At 43.5% G+C, this 24683-nt stretch overlaps 1 protein-coding gene across 7 annotated transcripts in view; it reads right to left on the minus strand.

The window, feature by feature from the left end:
- The window catches only part of herc1 (HECT and RLD domain containing E3 ubiquitin protein ligase family member 1), a 284132-nt gene that overhangs the window by 182420 nt on the left and 77029 nt on the right, over nucleotides 1-24683 (minus strand). For all 7 annotated transcript variants that reach the window (XM_070865234.1, XM_070865229.1, XM_070865230.1 and 4 more), the window contains 10 exons: nucleotides 23540-23683; nucleotides 22480-22607; nucleotides 20295-20439; nucleotides 13594-13765; nucleotides 13364-13498; nucleotides 12262-12427; nucleotides 7119-7244; nucleotides 5546-5764; nucleotides 3244-3396; nucleotides 2998-3130 (listed from right to left, as the gene is read on the minus strand). In XM_070865234.1, coding sequence (XP_070721335.1) covers nucleotides 2998-3130; nucleotides 3244-3396; nucleotides 5546-5764; nucleotides 7119-7244; nucleotides 12262-12427; nucleotides 13364-13498; nucleotides 13594-13765; nucleotides 20295-20439; nucleotides 22480-22607; nucleotides 23540-23683 — 1521 coding nt within the window. The remainder of the gene's footprint in view (nucleotides 1-2997; nucleotides 3131-3243; nucleotides 3397-5545; nucleotides 5765-7118; nucleotides 7245-12261; nucleotides 12428-13363; nucleotides 13499-13593; nucleotides 13766-20294; nucleotides 20440-22479; nucleotides 22608-23539; nucleotides 23684-24683) is intronic.

The following is a 24683-nucleotide window of genomic DNA, read 5'->3' on the forward strand; positions in this document are numbered from 1 at the left end:
TCTATGGTTTCACAGATTCAGACGTTGCCGGTCCCAGTGGTGCTGGTGGTGGTGGTGTAATGCAGCATTTTACACCCAGTGCCCCACTGTCCCAGCCTGCGCCTCCCACTGGAGTGGTGCCGCAAGGCCGAGCAGAAGGAGAATGGAAACACGCTCTCCTGAGATGCAGCGTGCAACAGATGTGGGTCAGGTTGTGACATTGGGTGTGGAGAGCAATGACCTTACCCGATCACTCGTGGGCAGCGTCAGTGCGGTGGGTGAAGAGGTAACAGTACTGACGGGAGAAATAGCAGTAATGACACGGGAAATGAGGGAGGGAATGTCAGAGGGAGTGCAAGTGACGGCACAGGCCATCAGGAAGGGCCTGGGTGAGGTAGCCGCTGCAATAAGGGCACACAACCCGGTCAATCAAATGACACCCCCATGAAGAAGTGAACATTCATCGAGATGTGGATGAGAGATGGTTGCAGCCTTTCTTTGCTGCTTTTGTTCTTGTTCTTGTTCTTGTTCTTGTTCTTGTTCTTGATGTAACTGTAGTAACTTTTTTCATATTGAAATTGTTTTGTAACTTTACAACTTATAAAAGTGATCTTAAGGTTTTTAAGTGATCTTAGAGTGTAAATGTTCTCACATTTTGTAAGTTATTTAATTTTGCACCTAAAAAGTGATCTTGAAGTTTGTGATCTTAAGAGTGTAAGATTTTTCACATTGAAATTGTTTTGTAACTTTACAAGTTTAAGTGATCTTAAAGTTTTTAAGTAATCTTAAAAAGAGTCATATTAAGGTAAAGTTTGATACAACAAATATTTTATTACACCAACGTGCATTTTTCCATTAAATATTTTTACATTAAAACTGAATCATGTTCCACTAACACAACATAACATAGGAACAACTCCAAAAAACAAACATGTCCATGCGTAACAGTTGTCGCTGAGCCCTCAGGCATCAGTAATTGAAGCATTCACGGATGAGCTGCTGGCACAGGGTTCGAACAATCATTAAAGGAGCACAATGGACCTCCCTCCTCCAACCTCATGCTCCGGCATCAGGCACTTGCATGCTTTCCTGATTGTCGTCATCATCCTCATCCTGCTCTTCCAACTTACTATCATCAGGCACTCTCCCCTCATGTAGGTCTTCTGGTTCCACTACCAGTTCCTGCTGCCTCATGATGGCCAAGTTATGCAGCATGCAGCACACAACAGTGAAGTGACCGTCAATCTCAGGGGAGTATTGCAAGTGGAGTCTGGAATGGTCCAGGCATCAGAAACGCTGCTTCAAGATGCCAATGGTCCTCTCTATGATGCTGCGCGTCGCAATGTGTGACATTTTGTATTGATGGTCAGCTTCTGTCCGTGTTACACGTAGGGGCGTCATGAGCCAGGTGGCCAGGCTGTACCCTTCGTCTCTGCCATTCTGGCTGCTGCTGAAACATGTCAGATATAACGCTGTCGCGTAGGATGAACGCATCATGGGTGCTGCCAGGGTATCTTACATCGACTGACATGATGCGCTGCTTGTTGTCACATACGAGCTGCACATTAATGGAGTGGAAACCTCTTCTATTCCTGAACTGTTCGGCATCCTCCACAGGTGCTCGCAAGGCGACGTGGGTACAATCAATGCAGCCCTGTACCTTTGGGAAGCCAGCAATCTTTGAGAACCCCACAGCCATGTCATGCATTGCTTGGCCGGTCATTGGGAACTTGATGAAGTAATTCCTTCACGCATACAGTGCAGCCATGACCTGGTAAACGCAGGCATGTATTGCACGTTGAGAGATGGTGCACACATCTCCAGTTGTAGCTTGAAACGATCCCAAGGCATAGAAGGAAAGTGCAGCTGTAACCTTCACTTCAACAGACAAGGAGGTCGGCGTTCTGATCCTCGGCTGTAAATGTGCTCTCAGAATATCACAGATCTTAACGACAACTTCTCTGCGTAAACGCAGCCTTTTGACACAATCAGTCTCGCTCATGTCCGTACGAATGCCTGCCTCAATATTGCCGACATGGGTAAGGCCGCCTTCCCATCAGCCTATGGGTTATGACGTTCCTGGTGCAGTGAGCTCTAATCAATTCTCTCCTATGTAGCGAATTGATGGAGAACCATTGCATAATCCGTGGCATTGATAATGCAGCACCCATACTTGAAGTAAAAATTAAACTTTCAAAAAAGGTGCATGCTGGCTGGCGCTCTCCTGGTGTTTTTCAGGCCTCCCCTATGCCCTGGCCAAATGGCCGAAAGATCGCAGCTCGGTTTCTGCGTGTGTGCTCGCCCTCCCAGTGTTTTCAACGCCGCCCCATCCCTTGGCCGAACGATCACAGCTGCTGCCGCTGCTTCGATGGAGAGGTAGGAAAATTAAATTTTTTATTTATTGATTTATTTATCATTATTGATGATGGCTCCTTATTGGTAAAAGTGAAGTATTTAATGCTTTGTAAAATCCCCTAACTTCCCTTCCCACCCCCCGCCCCCATCTCTTGCGCCCTGTGCCTAATTTCTAAAATGTAGGCAAGGTTTCTCTGAGTGTACAAAAAACAACACTTCCTCCGTTCTAAGTTAGTTTGGAGTAACTTTTCACTGCCTAAACTTGCAAAACAGGCGTAAGTGGCTGGTAACACCCCCTTTTGGAAAAAAGAACTGTATGAAAACAAAACTATTCTAACTAACTAGAATTGGAGCAAACTAAATGCCGAGAATTGTGATTTTTAAGATACTTCATACTAAACTAGTTGCTCCAAAAAAATAGGAGCAACTCGAGCCGAAACTTGGGCCCTACTCAAGATAGCTCAATGAAACACAACCCTAAGATATCTTTCAATTGCCAAGTTTAAGAGCACAATAGGAGGTCATTCAGCCATCTAGTTTGCTCATTACAAACCTGTTAAATCATAGTCAACTATATGGTATTCTATAAATACAACAACAATATGGGATTTATTGTTTAAAATAAAGTAGAAATGAAGTAAAAATTAAACAAGTCGCCAATACCTTGAAGCTTGTCCCTGACACTCCCATTCCAGGAGCTTTCTTTCAGCAGTGTAGCAGAACGAGTGTAAATTTCAGTCGCGTGAGGCAGTAAGAGCTGGAGGTGTTTGTGTAATAAAGCCACACTGCTGGAGCTCTAAACACAAATAAAAACAAACTCTTTATATTTACCAAAAAAGATCAGCAGCGATAGAAATCACAAATGTCTATTTCCCCAAGTAAAGTTCAACGTGTAGAACACATGTATACCTCACTGACACTATTGGTGTGGCAATATGCCAAAAGTTGCTTCTGCAGAGAGCATAGCAGTTCATGCAAGTGTGCTGGCTGGCTGTTTTCAGCTGACGATGTGCCCAATAGATGCTTGTCACTATTTTTTTCAAGTTCTCCAAAAGCCTGATCCTATATGGAGTGAATACAGTGAAACCACAAATCAGATTTAACATAATTATTGATTCTTTACTAATTACATATGCACATAGTAGAATGGAGACTTTTAACTGTGGGAAAAAAAACACACTGACATTGCCCCTTTATGAGTAGGCTCTTTCCTCTAAATGTAGGCCTTCTTCTGGAAAATGATGAGCAGTACTTATTAAATAAAATAACACAGGAGCCGGAGTAGGCCATACGGCCCCTCGAACCTGCTCTGTCATTTATTAAAAGATCATGGCTGATCCTCTCCCTCAACTCCACCTTCCCACCCTATCCCCATACCCATCGATTCCCCGTTTTCAAAAATCTATCAACCTCAGTACTATGCTCAAGCATCCACAGCCCTTTGGGGTAGAGAATTCCAAAGCTGTGAATTACAACCATCGTGAACAAATTTCTCACCAGTCTTAAATGGCCGACCCCTTATCCCAATCTATGACCTCTAGTTTTAGACACTCCAGTCACAGAAACAGCCTCTCAGCATCTACCTTGTCAAACCCTCTAAGAATTTTATATGTTTCAATGAGATCACCTCTCATTCTTCTAAACTCCAGAGAATATAGGTCCATTCTACTCAAACGCTCATTAGGACAACCCTCTCATCCCAGAAATCAATCTAGTGAACCTTTGTTGCAACCCCTCCAATGCAACTATATCCTTCCTTAGGTAATGAGACCAAAGCTATGCACAGTATTCTAGGTGTAAGACCATAAGAAATAGGAGCAGAAGCCCCTCGATCCTGCTCCGCCATTCAATAAGATCATGGCTGATCCGATCATGGACTCAGCTCCATTTCCGTGCCCGCTCCCCAATAAGAAGGGCTGTGGTCTCACCAAAGTCCTATATAATTGCAGCAAGACTTCCTTACTCTTGTACTCCAACCCCCCCTTGCAATATAAGGCTGACATACCATTTGCCTTCCTAATTGCTTGCCGTACCTGCAGGATACCTTTCATATACAGGGATAGCCAAATTCCTCTGCATATCAACATTTACTAGTCTCTCACCTTTTAAAAAATATTCTGTTTTTCTATTCTTCCGACCAATGTGGATAATTTCACATTTCCCCACATTATCCGCCATCTGCCACCTTCTTACTCACTGACTTAACCTGTCTATATCGCTTTGCGGCCTCTGTGTCCTCCTCACGCTTACTTTTTGTGTCCTCCTCACGGCTTTGTATAGTCAGCAAACTTGGGATACATTATACTCTGTCCCCCTCGTCTAAGTCATTGATATAGATTGTAAATAGCTGAGGCCCAAGAATTGATCCTTGCGGCATTCCACTAGTTACAACCTGCCAACTCGAAAATGCCCCGTTTATTCCTACTGTTTTATGTCCGTTAAACAATCCTCAACCCATGCTAGTATATTACCCCCAGCCCCATGAGCTCTAATCTTGTGCAGCACCTTATCAAATGCTTTTTGAAAATCCAAATATACTACATCCACTGGTTCCCCCTAATCTTCCCCGCTAGTTACACCCTCAAAAAAGAATAGATTTGTCAAACACAATTTCTCATTCTGAAAAACGTGTTGACTCTGTATATTCATATGATGATTTTATAAGTGCCCTGTTACCATGTCCCTAGTCATAAATTCTAACATTTTTTTCATTACTGATGTCAGGCTAACTGGCCTCTAGCTCCCTGTTCATATTTTCTTCCATAGAACAATTCCCTTTGGTCCAACCTCTTCTACATTACAATATTTGATTAAAAAGCAATACATTTACACAAATGAGTTTTTTTTTTAAATTGCATGCACCACGTGTGCTTGTAAAATAAATCACGCTAAGAAATAACTTAACTGAAAGGACTCGGCCTTCATTTCTATATCCATCATATAAAAGAGCAAGCCTGTATTACAAACAGGAATAATCTCAGAAGCAACACCCTTTTAAGACGTTTGATGACAGTAAGATCTCACTCACTATGAACTTCCCTCCTGCAATGAATTTTTATCAATTCTCTTCCAGAACATCAGTTAAGCACAACATTTAGGGCAAGCATATTGATGATATTTATACTTCGTGTAAAGCAACATTTTCCAGACCAAAAAAGTTGCTACCAAATTGAATTCAGTCAATATATTTGCAAATAGAAAGTGGCCTTACAGTGTAGAATCCTAAATTTCTTAGCAAGGTTTTCATCAAGATTTCTGCCAGATGAGTATCGGGGTGACTGGTCTGGGAGCTGAATGAGGAGTCAGGGAAGCTGCTGTAATTTGGTCCTGTAGAGGAGGCTTCAACATCAGGAGGAGAGCTATAACCCAGCAAAGAAGCCACATGGGTATGGTCTTGTAGGCTAGTGAGAATAATATCCAACTGCATCCTCTAGAAAAAAAGATATATTATGTTAAGCTATCAAGAATATTAGGTATATCTGAACACATCCCACCAATGTAAAAAAAAGTCACACAGAGTGTCACCATTTGTATAGAATATGCACTTTATTGTTACAGCCAGTTACAGATGAAGCATCCGAAATCCGGAAAGCTTGGGACCGAGGCTGTTCAGGATTTTGGGTATTTCTGGATTTCGGAATGCCTTTCCGACATCCTGAAACGCCTGGGCCGAGGTGAGGTAAAGGAGGGGCCGGATTCTGCCGCGGGAGGAGAGTCCTGCAGCCCAGCGCGGGGCGTCGGAGTCGGAAGGGGGTCGGTGGCGGAGCGGGGGTGAGTGGCATCGGAGGAGCATTGGAGGCGGAACCGGGGGGGGGGGGGGCGGAGGTTGGCATCAGAGGCAGAGCTGGGGGAGGTCGTGGTTCCAGGTCAGGGGCTGGCGACCTGGAAAAACCTGCGTTGAAGACCTGCAAAGAAGGTACGTTAAAGATTTTATTTTAAATTCATTTTCAGCGGTTAATTTGGTTTTTTAAAAATGTCATGTTCTGGATTCCAGACGACCCCACCGCAGATCGGCCCGGAGTCCGGATTCCGGAACATTCCGAATTTCGGATGCTCAACCTGTACTAGCCAGATTAAGTGTAATGCCATTGCAAATATAGCCACATTACAGGTTGAAAAATTGGATAATTGAGTAATTTTGGTGATTTACTGTTTGCAGCACTTGAGATAATCATATTCTATATCCCAGGAGACAAAAAAAATAACAGATTGGTAAACTGCTTGCACAAGCCCTTAAAATAGATCAATTTTATTAAACTCTAGATATACATCTTGTTCAAAGTACTGGCATGTTCCAGTACTTCAAGTTCCCAATACAGGATCAGGTGGATGCCAAGAGAAAATAAAGGGTTCAATTGCTGGTTGATAAAACAAGCGTGGCCATTTTTCAATGTTATCGTGTCTATAGCACGTGAAAATAAATGGATAGGAAAAATCTGAGTAACTAATAACCAGAAAGGGAACTCTAGTTTTTCTTTTTAAATGGTAGGGATCTTAATTTGCAGTGGAAGTGATCGATTAGAAAATTAAATCCAGTATCTGTGAGCAGTGTGGCTGTTCCAGGGGACAATGGAATTGTTTAGATGAGTAAATCTGGACATCAGATGATGGCATATATGAACAATCCTGGAGACATCAGGTTCCGAAAATGTGAGTGGACGCATGCATATTTTTACACGCATTAGAAAACGTAGCAGGCAGCAAACAAATTAAATCAAAGACAAAAAAGTTAAACAACTTTGAAGACCTTAATGAGTTACGCAAAATGCAAAAAATGTTTTTACTTGTCCTTTTGTTAAGCTTTCCCATCGGTCCGGGCCCTGTGGAAGTAGTGAGTGCAGCAGCTCCATGCGTTCTCGCAGCGGTGGCAGTAACATTGTCGCACCCACAGACAGTGTCTCTATAACAGCCTACACAGCAAGAGAAAACACAAGTCTGAACAATAGTGATCTTAAATCATCTTTTATGCTCACAAAAGCACCAACACACAACAGCTTTATAGGCAACAGGAGCTACTTCATTAAAAATTAATTTGAAATGATAATGCTCCCTCATTACAAAGGCACTGGAAGCTGATGCAGTTGTTGCTCCAGTCATGAAACCGCAGAGAGCACTGTGCTAGAAGTTCATCATTCACAATTAAACACCACTTCCTGATTACATAATGAGGCTTCAAACTCCATTTACTGCAAAACGGTCAAATACATTCAGCTAATACAAAAGCAAAATACTGCGGATGGTAGAATCTGAAATAAAAACAGAAAATGCTGGATCTCTCAGCGGGTCAGGCAGCATCTGTGGAGAGAGAGAGAGAGAGAGAGAGAGAGAGAGAAAGTGAGTTAGTGTGAACAAGTGAGCTTAAATCATCTTTTACACTCACAAAAGCACCAACACAACACAGCTTCAGAGGCAACAGGAGCCTATACTGGCGAATGTTTGAAATGTAACAGATTATTAAGGAAGTGCAAGGGGCAGTGAAAGGGGGAGGGGAGGAAAGAAAAAGGGAAGGTCAGTGATAGGGTGGAAGACAGGAGAGATGAGAGAGACAAAGGGACTGACTTGAGATGGTAATGGCAGAAGTTAGAAAATCCTGTCATGGTTCTGAGAGGGAGGGGGAAGGGATGAGAGCAGAGGTGTGGGAAATAGAACAGACACGGTCGAGGAAAAAGGAAGACATGTCAGAGGCACTAGTGTGGAAGATGGCATCGTCAGAGCACATGCGACGGAGATGGAGAAACTGGGAGAATGCAATAGAGTCCTTACAGGATGCTGGGTGAGTTCAGTTAGCTGTGGGTGTCAGTGGGCTTATAGAGAATGTTTGTCAATAGTCTATCCCCAGAAATGAAGAGAGAAGTCGAGGAAGGGAAGGGAAGGGAAGAATTGGAGATGGACCATGAAGAAATAGGGACTGATTGGGCCTCTGCTCAAGGAAGAAGCAGAGTGTCCTCAGGCCATCCTGGTGGGGGATGAAACTGTAGAGGGATTGGACGTCCAGTGAAAAGGAGACGGTTGGGGCCAGGAAATTGGAAACTGTTAGTGATGGAGGGAGTAGGAGGAGTCATGGATGTAGGTGGGAAGAGGTGGGTCCCCTCCCCTCTCAGCATTCCAAAGGGACCGCTCCCTCTGCGACATCTTGGTCCATTCTGCAGTCACCCCCAGTACCCCCTCCCCTTCCCATGGCACCTTTCTGTGCAAACGCAGGAGATGCAACACCTGCCCTTTTACCTCCTCCCTTCCCCCTGTCCAGGGTCCCAAATACTCCTTCCCGGTAAAACAGCGATTTACTTGTACTTCTTGCAATTCAGTATACTGTATTCGCTGCTCACGATGTGGTCTCCTCTACATTGGGGAGACCAAGCGTAGATTGGGTGACCGCTTTGCTGAACACCTGTGTTCAGTCCGTAAGTGTGACCCTGAACTTCCGGTCGCCTGTCACTTTAATTCCCCGCTCCACTCCCACTCTGACCTCTCCGTCCTCGGCCTCCTGCACTGTTCCAATGAAGCTCAACGCAAGCTTGAGGAGCAGCACCTCATCTTTCGTTTAGGCACTTTACAGCCTTCTGCACTCAACATCGAGTTCAACAATTTCATACCAGAACCTCTGCCCATATTTTGCTCCCTTGCCTCCTTTTTTAACCCCCCCGCACCCCCGGGATCTTATGCTCTCGGTTTCCCATGGCAGCTGGTAATTATTCCGCCACTTACACCCTATCCAGACTAACTCCTCATTACCATCTCAAGGCGGCCCATCATTCCTTTTGTCTCAAATCTCTCCCGTCTTCCACCCTATCACAGACCTTCCCTTTTGCTCTTTCCTCCCCTCCCCCTTTCAGTGCTCCTTAAGATTCTGTTCATTTCGAACATTCACCAATTCTGAAGATGGATCATCAACCTGAAACGTTAACTCTGTTTCTCTCTACAGATGCTGCCTGAGTGGCTGAGATTTCCATCAAATACATTCAGCCGTCAGGATAACAGCAACTCTGACCGGCATCAAAATGAATAGGGTCAACTCACTGGGTTTTCAGCTCCGAGGCTGCATTCTGACTAAGTTCTTCTAGGTGGCACTACCCTAAACAGTTTACCTTGAAAATAAATCAGAGTGTTAAACCTACCAAACTCACAACCTCTAGCACCTAGGACACGGACAGCAGGTGCATGGGAACACCAGCATCTCTACGTTCCCCTCCAGGTCACACACCATCCTGACTTGGAAATATATCGCCATTCCTTCATCGTCGCTGGGTCAAAGTCCTGGAACACCCTCCCTAACAGCACTGTGGGAGCACCTTCACCACACGGACTGCCGCCGCCACACACCTTTCCCAAATGTCAGGTTGTCAGCACTGAGCAGACCAGACCAGCGGTGGGGAAGGCAATTAAAATCATTAATGGCTTACTTACAGCCACTTACTGCTTCTTTCCCAGCTTTTAGATTTTGACAGGTCGCCCACCGGTTTCCTACTGTGCCTAGACCTCGTCAATGAAGTTGAGGTCACTTGCCATTGTTTCAGCCGAGTTGACAGCTTCAAATGTAAAGTCAAAGCTCCCAGCTGATTCAGATATTTTCCCTGAAGCACTAGCTTCCCTAAACTGCATTTCCAGTACAGATTCAGGATGCTGCAAATCTTTACACAAGTCTCCATCCAGTCGGACCTCATTACCTCTCCCACCATTGACAGGTCACTTCTGTCATTTCTACTTCACCTGCCATCTATTCCATCAGCATCGGTGCCCTTTATACTATCTCACCTTGGTCCTCAGAATCCCACCACAATCAGCCCGAACACCAGCAGCACCAACCTTGTCTGCTATCAACTGATGCTGCACAGGACACAAGGCATCCTTTCACACTCATCACCATTGTGGGGGTACCCTTATGTCTCACCATTCACTGCAACTCACTAAGCCACTTCCAAAGGTGCACACAAATCTGTCCAAGAATGTAGTAGTGACAATAAAGATTTGAATGATTGACAGCACATTAACAGAAACTTTCCATGAACATTGGCTAAAACACCCAAGCGGCTAAAACACCTGATTGGACTAGGATGAGGGAGAGTGTGAGGGTGGCTAGTGAGATGGGGAAGTGATAATGTACAGAGAGAGGGATGGGTGGAGTAAGGATGTGCAGCAGTAGAATAGGGAAGGCAGAGTGATGGGGATATGATGAGTGGCACAGCAGGATGAGGTTTAATGTGGCTTTGCAGTAACGTTTGTGATCTACTGAGATCATAGAATCACAGAAGTTTACAGCTCGGAAGGAGGCCATTTCGGCCCATCGTGTCCGCGCCGACCAACAAGAGGCTATCCAGCCTAATCCGATTTTCCAGTTCTAGGTCCGCAACCCTGCAGGTTACGGCACTTCAGGTGCACATCGAAGTACTTTTTAAAATGTGGTGTGGGTTTCTGCCTCTACCACCCTTTCAGGCAGTGAGTTCCAGACCCCCACCACCCTCTGCGTGAAGAAATTCCCCTTCAAATCCCCTCTAAACCTTCTACTAAATTACTTTAAATTTATGCCCCCTGCTTGTTGACCCCTCTGCTAAGGGAAATAGGCCCTTTCCATCCACTATATCTAGGCCCCTCATAATTTTATACACCTCAATGAGGTCTCCTCTAGGCCTCCTCTGTTCCAATGAAAACAAATCCAGCCTATCTAATCTGTCCTCATAGCTTAGATTCCCCACTCCTGGCAACATCCTTGTAAATCTCCTATGTACCCTCTCCACTGCAATCATGTCCTTCCTATAATGCAGTGACCAGAACTGCACACAGTACTCCAGCTGTGGCCTAACCAATGTTTTATACAGTTCAAGCATAACCACCCTGCTCTTGAATTCTATGCCTCAACCAATAAAGCAAGCATTCCAGATGCCTTCTTAACCACCTCATCTACCTGGCCAGCCACTTTCAGGGATCTGTGAACATGCACTCCAAGGTCCCTTTGTTCCTCTACACCGCTCAGTATCCTGCCATTTAATGTGTATTCTCTTTCCTTGTTAGCCCTCCCAAAATGCATCACCTCACACTTCTCTGGATTAAATTCCATTTGCCACTGTTCTGTTCATTGATGTCATCCTGCAGTCCGCAGCTTTCTTTGGTGGCGGTGGAGGAGGGAGAGCAGGGAGAGGAGGGAGAGAAAGCGAGAAAGAAAGCAAGGTCTGACACATAGTACATGAGATATATGACCAGTTAATGTGTTCTGGTTGTGTTGTTTGGGATCAATGTTGGTCAGGACAGAGTTCTGCTAAATATTCCACGAGATCTTTTACATCCAATTGAGCAAGGAGACGGGCCTTAATTTAATGTCGAATCCAAACGCTGGCATATTCACCAATGCAACTCATCCTCAGTACTACCCTGAATTGTCCAGAATGTGCGCTCCTGGACTTGGATCCACAACCTTCTGTCCCAGAGATAAAACCGACACCAACTGAACCAAGCTGACATTTAAAATTCTTCAATGAAGTTTTGAAGAATAAACACAAGTTCACAGCATCAGCAACAGTCAATGGGAGGGATCAAGAAAAGGGTCACTTTATAGGGAGGTGTTAGTATACAAAAAGTCAAGCAAGCCATCAGTTCAAAATGGAATTAAGCGCCAGTGTATAAGTTATTGAAGAAATGGAAACAGTGAACTCCTACAATAACTACATTCAAATCAATTTTAAAATTGATAATTTTGCTGGAAATGCTGTTGCAGGTTTCTAATCTTAGACCACAAGGGAGAAAAACAGTATTTTAACTTCTTCAGTCAGACTCAGCACACTCTTTTTTACATCATTGCTGGTACATAAGTTTGAATTATTGAACTACATTAAGCCCCAAATCCAAATATTTCTCAATAATACTTGGATTTAATTGCTTTTACTTATATCAGGCAATAAGCAATTCAAGGACGAGAGAATGACTGTGATAACTCGCCTCTTGGATTTCATCTGGCACAGAGGAGTCCATTAGCCTGAACAGCAGGTTCCGCAGTGGCCTGGCCTGTCTCCCAAGGATACTGGTGGCCACACCTCCAGCCAGAGCCAGTGCTAAATGGTTGGACAGCAGCTTGAGACAAAGCTTAAGAAAATTATGATGTTCCCTATTAAAAAATAACATGATTTAAACCTGAATTCCAGAAGAGATCATTTGATGAACATAACATACAGTACCTACATAGCTAGAAAATATCAGCAAACGGAATACTTGATGTTCATGCAATCCACTGCTTCATTGTGAAAAACATACCAATGGTTTCAGAGAATCCTCCAATCACAATAGTTTTTAAAAAGTAATTCGTGTCATTAGTATTAAAATAAAAATCATTTTCCAAACATGTAACCTTTGAGATTACTATGTCATACTAGTCTACAGATATTTAATGATTTGGTTTGAAATTACTTTGGTTAACAGCTTTGTTATAATATGGAAGGTTTAGATTAAAACAGTTTAATTCTTCCATTAAAGTCACGGATAATGGAATTTTGCATAAACATGTTGAGTATTTGCGCATTAATACTGTGCAACATCATTTCAAGGCCTAGTTTCCCCTTTGCCCGCAAACAGAGGCAACATCATTGAACTCTCACTGACTGAAAACACTACACCTGAACACATTAGTTGTGTCAACATTTTAGATTAATTGAAAGAGCTATTTTATCGACAATTCTAAAAATTGGAAATGCCTGTTACACAAGATAAGCCTAATCCTATTAACTTGAAGACTACAGAAATAGCTTACTTGGTGCACTTCACAAAGTTACAACAGTGTGCAAAACTTGTGCACTAAAACAAATGAATATTTTTAAGTTCATCAAGTGTGATGTAGATAAGCTTTCTAATGTTTATGGTATAATTACAGATAACATCAGCTTAGAACATTAATTTGGTCATTACAGAATACTTATGCCTCAATATTAATAATGGTTCCTAGAAAATAGCAAGGAACAGGAACGCAACCCAATCTAACTTGCTGTAAAATCTCCCAGCACCAAGTCATGCATTCTAACTTGTCTTGCCTTATGTCAGCCAGTCCTACCTGGATGACGGGAAAGGGAGAGGTGGAACTTCACTGTTGATGCCATCACAGTACCATTCGAGAAATGATCGTAGGTGAGAAAAAGTGCTTTCTTCCAAATCTACACAGTAAGGTCGATGCCAAGCCACAACTTGTCTGTCACAACAAAATAAATGTAGTGCTGAAAAACCTGTCAAAACAGCAATCTGTCCAAATACTGCAGAAGCATTTTTTTTTTTAAATTTTCTAACCTGTCTCTGGGCAATGCTGTCCAAGCGAGGCTGTGCGATGTTCCAGCAGAAATCTGCTGACATGCTACTCCATCCAAAGCAATCACTTTTTTGGGTTTGGTGATGGGACCAGTTGAGTTTCCCTGACCGCACTGTCCCATAGAATTATTGCCCCAAGCATAAACCTCATTATCTAGAATTAAAATGAGAAAGCATAGTTTGATGAAAAAAATAGATTACATCTAAACCAAAGTATTTCTCATCTTTAAAAGGCAATATTCAACAAATCAGATCAACATAACAATGCCAGCAAAGAACAACACTGTATTTTTATAGCGTATTCAACAACATCAGAATGTCACACTTAATGAAGTCGTTTTGAAGAGCAGCAAGTGATGTAACATAGGGAAACATAGATACCTAATTTAAGTACAGCAAACAGTAATGATACAAGTGACCCCTTTCTGGTGATGAGGGACAAATCTTGACTAGGGCACCAGAACAACCCCGTTTATCTTCAAATAGTCATGGGATATTTTGTGTTCACCTGAGAGGTGGTGGATTGGGCCTCAATTTAACTTCTCATCGAAAAGATAGCACATCAAACAGTGCAACACACCCTCAGTACTGTACTGAAGTCTCAGCTTAAATTTTGTGTTCATGTCCTGGAGTTGAACCCATGACTTCCTGACTGAGGCAAGTGTTACCTGTGAGCCATGGCTTTAACTTATCCAGCTAAAAAAAGTGTCATAATATGTCCTTTCCACACCATACTAAAGGCATGTGCATCATCAGTTCTATTGATTAGACAGGGGAAAATACAGAACAATGAAGTCAGGAAAAGTTGTTGGACTCAAACTTACTCAGTATATTTGGAAGCATTTCAGCAGCAACCACAGACCATCACTACCCACCATCCACGGAGCAAAGCAAAGCAATGGGCACACATTTAATTCTGACCCTCGGGAAAAGACCAACCATTTGAGAGTGAATTATCACAACAGGGAAACTGATTACGGTCCTGTAATCCGTTGATGTCACATGTATATGCAGTAAACCAGAATCACATAAGGCTTGCCTCTTACTTTGAAAGGACCTAGAAGGAGAGACCCTTTCTGTTCAGAAAGCCAAGTAGTGCCTATGAACACTCAGCACCCAGCTGTCACCCCATGAACCAATTAAATGCTTTTGTGACAGTTTGTGACCATTAGGTAAAAATATCAATTGTAGCATCTGACACTTTAAACATAATAAAATATTGTTAATTGTGGTCAACATCCCATGAAAGTCACCAATGAAGAAAAAGGAGTGCTGATGTAAGTGACCAAAGCCACTGGAATAGGAGACAATGGATAAATGTCTTTGACCGTCACTAGAATCTGCTTCTTAAAATGCCAGACGAGAGACGCCGCACAACAGGAAACATGCATCAGGGTGCATGCAGGAAGCTTCAACAATCAACCTTTCACCACAATTTGCAAGCAAACATTTAAAAATGAAGTCAGTGAATAAATTCCTTTGATTGTCTAACAGTCAGAAATTGAAATTTGAATTGTCCACATACTGCTATTATAAAGCCATCATCTCACAGGCACAATACAGGAAGCTTCATATTACCACTTATGTTTCCCTTTTACTAAAGCTTTCAATTCTCTGCCAAGTAAATGATACTTCAGAAAAAGGTTTTTTTGGTATGCTACTTTGGAGGGATTAACCACCAGACTAGTTAGCACTTCGAGTCTCATTGCAGAGAGCATGCAGAAATCAAGCACAGGCAGCGGAAAGAGCGTGCGGCAAACCAGTCCCATCCACCCTTTTCCTCAACGACTATCTGTCCCACAGGGACTGTGGCTCTTGTATTGGACTAATCCACCCAAGGACTCATTTTTAGAATGGAAGCAAGTCTTCCTCGATTCCGAGGGACTGCCTATGACGTTGAGTTAGAAGTCAAGTGGTTAATTTCCATCTGTTAAAGTTGCAACTTGGTAGTACTCATGGTTTTACCAAATCCTACCAACAAGTTTGGGAAATTCCTAGACTGCTTCCTAGTTACATCATAGCCTGGAATTTGCAGCAGTAATAATGGCGAGGTCAGCACTCGCCATTATTGCTGAACAACACTGACAGCAACTTCTGGCGTCCGCACATGCGAGTTAAATGCGCAAATCTGGAAATGTGTGTCAGATGGGTGCGCTGTTGCAGTCTTTGTCAACGGAATCAACATAGAATCACTGATGTGACATGAACTTAAATTAATTACCCACTATTCGCGCTGTAAAGACCAATGAAAAACTTGCTCAATCAGGAGTAACTGAGTTTTTAAATGGCGTAGTCATAATTACTGCTGAACAACCTCTCTGGCCCTGAAAAATTAATTTTATAAGAGTAGAGTCTCATTTCCTCTGAAGAATATTTAAATGTTGTAGATTGTTAATAAAATAAAAATATAAGTGCATGTTTTGCTATTTAAGCTTCTCCTTCTTCCCATGTGTGTGTCCCAATCTCTGCTCCACGACGGCATGCAGGCTGTGATCCTTATCAACGGATCCATCACAGACCCAATCCACTTCCGGACCGGGGTCAAGCAGGGCTGCGTCATCGCTCCAACTCTCTTCTCAATTTTCCTCGCTGCCATGCTTCACCTCACAAATTTCCCAAACTTGTTGGTAGGTTTTGGTAAAACCAAGTTGCCACTTTAACAGATGGAAATTAACCACTTGACTTCTAACTCAACATCATAGGCAGTCCCTCGGAATCGAGGAAGACTTGCTTCCATTCTAAAAATGAGTCCTTAGGTGGCTGAACAGTCGACAAGTTCCCTGCTGGAATGAAACTAAACTACAGAATTAGTGGGAACCCGTTCAATCTTCGCTGTCTCAGGCCAGATCCAAGACCACCCCAACCTCTGTCGTCGAGCTACAAGACGACGCCTGCATCTGTGCACACACAAAGGCTGAACTCCAAGACATAGTCGACGTATTTACTGACGCGCAAGAAAGCATGGGCCTTACGCCAATCATCAGTAAGATAAAGGTCCTCCACCAGCCTATCCTAGCTGCACAGAACTGCCCCCCCCAGTCATCAAGATCTACGGCGTGGCTCTGGACACCGTGGACCATTTCCCTTATCTCGGGAGCATCCCATCAACAAGAGCAGGCATTGACGATGTGATCCAACACCACCTCCAATGCAGTCTTTGGCCGCTTAGGAAAAGTGTGTTTGAAGACCAGGCCTTCAAAACTGTCACCAAGCTCATGGTCTACAGGGCTGTAGTAATACCCGCCCTCCTGTATGTCTCAGAAACATTTACCACGTACAGCAGACACCTCAAGTCACTGTAGAAATACCACCAACGATGTCTCCGCAAGATCCGACAAATCCCCGGGAGGACAAACGCACCAACGTTAGCGTCCTCGACCAGGCCAACATCCCCAGCATTGGAGCACTGATCACACTTGATCAACTCCACTGGGCAGGACACATAGTTCGCATGCCAGACACGAGACTCCCAAAGCAAGCGCTCTACTTGGAACTCCTTCACGACAAACGAGCCAAAGGTGGGCAGCGGAAACATTACAAGACACCCTGATAAAGTGCGACATCCCCACTGACACCTGGGAGTCCCTGGCCAAAGACCGCCCTAAGTGGAGGAAGTGCATCCGGGAGGGCGCTGGGCTCCTAGAGTCTCGTCGCCGAGAGCATGCAGAAATCAAGTGCAGGCAGCGGAAGGAGCGTGCGGCCACCCCTTCCCTCAACGATTATCTGTCACACCTGTGACAGGGACTGTGGTTCTCGTATTGGACTGTACAGCCACCGAAGAACTCATGTTAAGAGTGGAAGCAAGTCTTCCTCGATTCCGAGGGACTGCCTATGATGATGATGTCCCAATCTTTATTTTGCTTTCTGTACAATGAATTAAGTGCAATTTATATTCCCTATTTTGTCATCTGAGAATTCCTCAATGATTGGTTGATCAGTCTCCCTGCCGTCTGCCCTGTTCAGTCTCAACAGATCCCCTGTAGAAGACGGCAAATTCAAACGGACGTCGTAAAAAAGGAAGTCTGTGCTCTCAAGTCGACTAAAGCTTTGTGGGCGAGTACCATTCCTTTTCCGCTGATCACAAAATCCAGGCCCATAGGTCAGACTTTGAGATTAGAAAAAAACATTGGGCTAGAGTTTCCCTAGCCTGTTTTTCTGGCACCCTCACCAGAGGTGCACTGCTTTTGTCCACCTCCAAGCGTGCCGAAAAAAGACGTCCGTATTTTGGCCGCTCCCCAGCCTCTCATCGGTCATGGCGCGCGTGGCCCAATGGATTGGGGCGGAGCCAGGTCCTGGGGCTGAAAACAGTGCTGAGACCTCTGCACATGCGCGCTAGAGTCTGCGGGCATGTGCCGTAGCTCCTGGCAGGCAGTTTCTGCAAACGCGCGCAGGCTGTGTGGGAGGGGCCCAAAGCACGCTGTCCCTAGCTCTGGCCGAATGGGCTCCCTCATCAGCAGCCCGCTGCATTCCCCAAGATAGGACTTTGATTTTTTATTTGTTATTTACTGATTAATTTTGGTGCTTTAGGTGCAGGGTTCCTTTTATTTTATTTGTTAATTAATTGTTTATCACTTTGTGCTTTGTTTGGTGCTTGGTGGTGCTTTAAATGTAGTTACTTGCGCCGATTCCTTAACTCTTGATAAGGTTTTTCTGTGCAGACAGAAAAGTGGCAACATACGCTGGCCTAAGTTAGTTTGGAGCAACTATTTGCGGGCCAAACGCCTAAAAGAGGGGTGAGTGGCAGGGAAAAAAAAAAAAAAAACTAACTCACTTACACTGGCGCAAATTAAATGGCCAGCATTGCAACTAAAAAGATAGTCCAGAAAAATCAAGTTGCTCCAAAAAAAAAGGGAGCAACTCCTGGGGAAACTTGGGTCCAAAAGAGCCAGGTCTAGATGCTGTCAACACCTGGACAAGTCAACACTTGGAGAGTTCTTACTAATGGTACAAGTTACTGTACAGAAACACCACATTTAAAAGTTAGTGGTAAATATGTAAAGTTTGCTTAGCTCTTACCACCCCAAGTACAACTACTTCGTACTTGCCCCACTTCCCAAAATGTTACACAACCCTTTTCCTAATCTCCATTTGTAGCAAAAATTAAAAAGGTAATGTTTAGTGAAAGTGTGATTACTTCATTTGGCTGTATTAAATAGATTACACAAATGAGGTTGTCTGTAGAATGAATAGTCTTGCATCCATCACATGTCCCTCACAGCATACGTTCCCTTAAGGCAGTACAGCTGAAAGTGCAATTTCAAGATGTTAAACTTCGTAAAAACAAAAAAAAAAGTGTTACTGGCTCAAATAACCACATATCTGCAAATTTCCAATCGATTAGCTAAATGGTATCAATGAGAAACAAGTAATGAGTGGAAAACGGAACAATTGAATACCTCATTTTTTTTTCCAAAGCTACCAATCATAAGTCACCAATCACCACAAAACTGGTCCATCAATTAATTCAATTTTTTCACAATGTTCTGGGAGACCACTTTCCTCCTTCACTCAAGTCAACGTACACAGTTAGAAACAATCTGCGCATTGCTACACCAATAAGTGTAATTCAGCAAGAAGTATAGCTTCACTGTCGGAAGAGAGACAGCAATCAGCTGCAATCTACTCTTCCAATTAATTTGCTGCATCACAGCAAGGAAGGCCGCTGTCACATTTAAGCTGCGGTGGGTCTCTCTCTCGCTCGCTCTCTGATATCCGTAACTCTAGGGAAGGTTTTTCAGGACAGGCCACATACGCTGGCCTAATCCAAAGTGGAGTAATTCTCAGCTGACCAAACTTCCCTAAATGGCGAGAAATGGCATAGGTGGCTGGTTACGCCCCCTTTGGCTGAAAAAAAACTGACTTTTGACGCTGGTGCAAATTTGATCGGGGAAACTGGGGATTTTTAAGTTGGGCCAGAAAAAGCAGCCTGCTCCAAAAAACAACGCAAATACTGGAGAAAATTGAGCTCTTTGTTTTGGACCTTCAATTTTGGTCTTTGACCTTCACTGGCAGTATTGGCAGAACCGATAAGATTCATGGCTGTTGGTTGCAGAAGAGGCTTATTTGCAATTGGCAATATTAAAGCAATGAAAAAAAGTGAAAATGAAACATTCTCTAATAAGGCCAATCTGTACTCGGAACCTGCTCGAGTAAAATAAATAGCAAGACTCGAGATCAAAAATATTCAAATAGTATTGGAGGGAATCACTCTTCTCCAACTATTCAAGTGACAAGAAATACACAAAACTGAAATAGTCACACAAGATTACTACAGCAAGGCACAAAGAGAGGATTATTGGTATCAAGTGGCTCCAATTGTAAAGCCTCAAGCTGCTCGTCTTGCCTGGTCTTATCTCCACTGAGTCAGCAGATGTAATCGAGCTGCACTCCCGACAACTTGACTTTGGTCCAGGATACTGAGGGAGAACTCCCCTGCTCTTCTTTAAAATAATGCCACAAGATCTTTTGTGTCCACCTGAGAGCGCAGACAGGGCCTCAATTTAACGTCTCATCCAAAAGACGGTATATGAACTGTACCATGAAGTTCACCTTTTATATTGTGCAAGAACCAAGCAGCTCCCAGCTCCCGATGCATGGGTCACGCAGAGCTGCCTAAACCACAAACAGAAAGGGTTATTTCTACAATCATTACACAGACATAGACATTCAAATATGCTTCTTACCATGTGAAAGAGCCAAACAGTGGCTGTCACCTATTGAAAGGTCAACTATCCTTGTAGTAGCCAGTTCTTCAATAAGTTTGGGTCTCAAAGCTGTTGCTTCTGAAGAGCCACAGCCAAGACAGGCGCCACATCCCCAAGCATACACCTAATGCAGCAAAGATAACATGGTAAAATTCATTCAGAAAGTATTTATTAATATGAAATCTGTATGTTATCTGTATCATTGTTATAATCTTTGGCACAAATCTTCCATTGTAGGATGCAGGGTCCCTTCAGAGTTCTTGACAAAGTCTATGGTGATTATGTGGTTAATGGGAACCAATTGTATCACAACAATCAATTCTGCAAAAACTGGTGCATCTATGAGTTTTGGAGTGGTACTTCTGCTGGAACTCCTGGTACGGTAAGTTGATCCATTTTCTGAAATTTTTTCCAAGTCCTACAGGAAATGGATCATAATGGCCTGAGATTCAAAGCCAGGCTGTCTGGCTGAAAATGGGTCGCTCGGGGCCTCAGCCGCTGTCGATCAGCGGTGGAGTCGTGGTGACATCACAGCGTGTGCGTCACCACGCTCTCTCTCCTCCGTTAAAGGGGACAGAATCTATCATTTTTTTTTTAAACTTCGACCACTGGGCTACCCGGGAGGGTTTCGGCCGGCCAGCGGCCTGGCACCCAAGACGGGGTTGCCAGGCTGCCCGTTGGCAGCCCAGCCGAACCCAGGGGCAGTATTTTTCCATTACGGCTGCGGCAGTGGGCCCTCCCTTTAAGGGCGGCCACGCTGCCGGGCTGCACTCAGTGCGCAGATGGCGCATCGGCAGAAAAACCTGCCGGGGGCACTGCGCGGTGGGGGGAAATCGACAGGTACATATTTTTATTGCTTTTTAAAATTGTTTTCATGTGCGGGGTGGGGTCCAGGCTGTAAAATCCCCAAGCCTGTTGCCCCCAAAGCAGCGGCTATTTGATTTTTAGAAATGGCTGCCACAAACGGGCATTAACGGGTCTCTGAGACCCTGAATTTCAGCCCCATGGTAGCTATATCTTAGCATATTTGGTGCATGTTCTTCCATTCTTCTCCAATTTTTAGCTTTCTGTGTCATTTTTTTTTTGAGACTCCCAACTTGCTGAGCTCAGCTGCACACCAAGATCCCTCCTGCTCAGCCTCCTTGCTGTACCTCGCCCAACTCTCCCTCTTTCTTCCAACCACAGCCGATTGCAAAAACTCAGCCTCGCTCTTGCCCTGCTCAGGCTCTCTTCTCTGACCAACCCAAACTATGTAACTCCAAGTGAGACATGTCAAAATCATGGCGGACTTGCATTGTTCTCCCAGACCCACCTCGTAATGCCCCTCCCCATCCAAGCATGACCAGAGTGGAGAGTGGGAAATCAAAGTCAAAGAGCAAACTAAATAGCAAATTAGAAGTCAACTTACAGGAAATTACAAAGTGAGAGTCAAAAGAAGAGCAATAAAAAAACGAAGAAAAATATTCAGCAAATTGAAATAGTTAAAAATGAATGACACGAATGTTTGCCTGACACACACTTTCATCAGACAGGAAGCAAAGAAGATAGAGAGAGACATAAACTGCATGACGAGCATCAAGTGAGAAAGCGAGAGTGAGTTAGGCAAAACAAAGTTAAGACGAACACACACACACACACACACGATAGAGGGACATTAAGGAAAGCAGAGAATGCAAGAGTGACTAAGAAAATAAAAGCAATGCAAAAGGCCGAGGCAATTCATCTGCTTAACAATGACTGACATTCAACACAAAACATAATAAAATTGCAGTAGTGTATATGTATATTTTTTTTTAAACTACTGTACTTGGTTCAAGGAAAAACAGAGTGCTACTACTAAAGATACTAACCAGATTATTCTTGCATAGCTGGAGTTACTTTTAACATGTGGATATCACTACCCCTACAGTAGCTCTTTGGTCATCCCTATGAACATTCTTGTTATTTTGTAGGTGTGATAGAGCAAGCGCAACTAGGGATGGACAATGAATACTGCCTTGCCAGTTGATAGAGTATTCAAACACCAGTGTTGTCCACTTCACAAGAGCACGTTTTTAAAAAAACATTCAAGATAAAAGGTCATTCTAGTTACACATCAAGCATTCATCATTCACTTTCAGCAAGAGAACACGCTGCCAGAAAAGGGTTGTTCAGCTTAACTAACCTGCCCTGTTGATGTCAAAGCAAGTGAAGATTGGCTCCCAGCACATACTTTACGAATAAACATTCCTTGTAAGGCTTCAATAACTTTGGGTTTATAAACTCTGTTAGTATCGCCATGACCAAGTTTGCCTGGTAGGATGAATGAGAAATAAAATAAGTATTAGCAGTCATTAGCCAAAACAATGTGCAATTTAACTTGGTACATTGTGCATCATAGCTTGTTACATAGGGGTCCATTGGAACACAGAAAAACAAAACAAAAGGCCACTCAAATCACTGATTTGCACAACCTTACACTTAGAGCATGTGGAATCAGGGGACATGTAGCACATGGATAGCAAGCTGATTAAAAACAGAAAAGAGTAGGGATTAAAGGTAGTTGCTCAGATTGGCAAATGGTGGCAAGTGGTGTTCTACAAGGATCGGTGCAGGGACAACCGTTGTTCACTATTTACATAAACGATTTGGACTCAGGAATCAGAAGTACAATTTCAAAAGTTGCAGATGACGCCAAATTGGGAGGTGTAGTTAGAGGAGGCCGCGCAGTCTCTGTGTTGCGCGTAACCATGATTGACATTCAACACAAAATATAATTTTTAAAAAATATATACTCTACTGTAATTTTAAACCATTGGTTCAAGGAAAAACATGTTTTAAATAGGAGAAACCATGCATGAGCAATATGGGCTATTCAGCCCCTCAAAGGGACCAAGCACCCCCAAAAAATTAAAGGGAACATTGCTCCACACCTCATCCTTCCAACCGGACACCACAGCAAATATGAAATTAAAAAAAAAATAAACTGGACTATTTAAAGATTGCACCGTGTGTTAACATCATCTTTCCAAACTTTTGGTTGCTTTTATTTATGAAACACACCGGAATATTGAAGTGGAACTGGTTTAAACTTCAAACAACATCAGTGGGCGATTAGTTACTGCATTCAAAATGCAATGAATCACTTCATAAAATAAAGCAAGTACAGTTGATATGCATTTCCTGAAAAATGTCTCACATCACAAGGGTTTGTGGAAGTTTACTGCAGCAAGAGTATTACTCACCATTGTCACCACCTCCAAAAGACCACGCTGTTCTTCCGTCTTTAGATAATGCAATGGTATGTGAGCTTCCACAAGAAACCTCTCCTACGTTGCTAATATCCTTCACCAAAGTTGAGATGTTGCGGCTATTGCTATCACCATGGCCTATCGAACACATAAAATGGGACAATTAATAATGGTTCATGTTTCATCCCAATATCGCATTTGTCATTCAAAATGAAATGTGAGCAAAATACAAATTCTAGTGTAAAACTAAAGTTAAAGCGAATGCATATCCCAAATCGGAGTCAGTGCTCACATTTACACATCTTCAAGATTTAAATCTAAACAGTTATCATTAAACTAGTTGAACTACTGGCATAACTCACTGTTGGTTGGAAAGAAGTACACCGCCTTTCCCCCTCGAGGACGGTGGCTGAGTTTACAGTCTCGACAACATTCATGTGGCGGAGACGACAGAGACTCGTATCGCAGTCAGAATGAATACCCGCGCTCCAACTGAAACTGGGCAAATACCAAGTACTCTCAGGCTTCTTGGAGATTCAGTCAACAAACAAAGTAACAACTGGCTACAGACAATGATCCATGATTTTCCTCACCCTAATCCCCAACCTAACCATGCTTTATTAAAACAGAGTGGATGAGCTTCAGGCACAGTCGTGGAGTGTTCACAGGCCCAAGGTTGGCTGCTTAAAAGGGGCATGGATAGGAGCAACACGAGGAAGATAAAGGGCTCTGCAGGTTTAATGAGAGCACACAAGTGCTGCTGCAAGGTGTGGCGAGGCGAATGGTCCATAAGTTGCATCAAGAAAAAAAGTGTCAAAACAGCTGAACGCACACATGCCAGCAGATAGCAGAAAAATTAAACTCCGACTATTATCCAACAAAGACATACTGTGTTGGAAGAAGTTTATTGGCCTCATCAGAAGGGGCATGGCGATGCCTCTCACCAAGGAGGTGGCTTTTGTCTGCACCTCAACACATTCTGCCCCTTATGGTGTCTCATGCACACGTGCTCAAAGCCTATGTTCACTCCTTGAACTCTTCTTTCAATGCCACTCATTCTCAGAGCATAACCATGCCAACTGCACAACGCCACATCTGCAATAAACAGGTTTCTTCTCCAACTAGCGCTCCTTCTGAT

The sequence above is a fragment of the Pristiophorus japonicus genome, chromosome 21 (assembly GCF_044704955.1).
Source record: "Pristiophorus japonicus isolate sPriJap1 chromosome 21, sPriJap1.hap1, whole genome shotgun sequence".
NCBI lineage: Eukaryota > Metazoa > Chordata > Chondrichthyes > Pristiophoridae > Pristiophorus > Pristiophorus japonicus.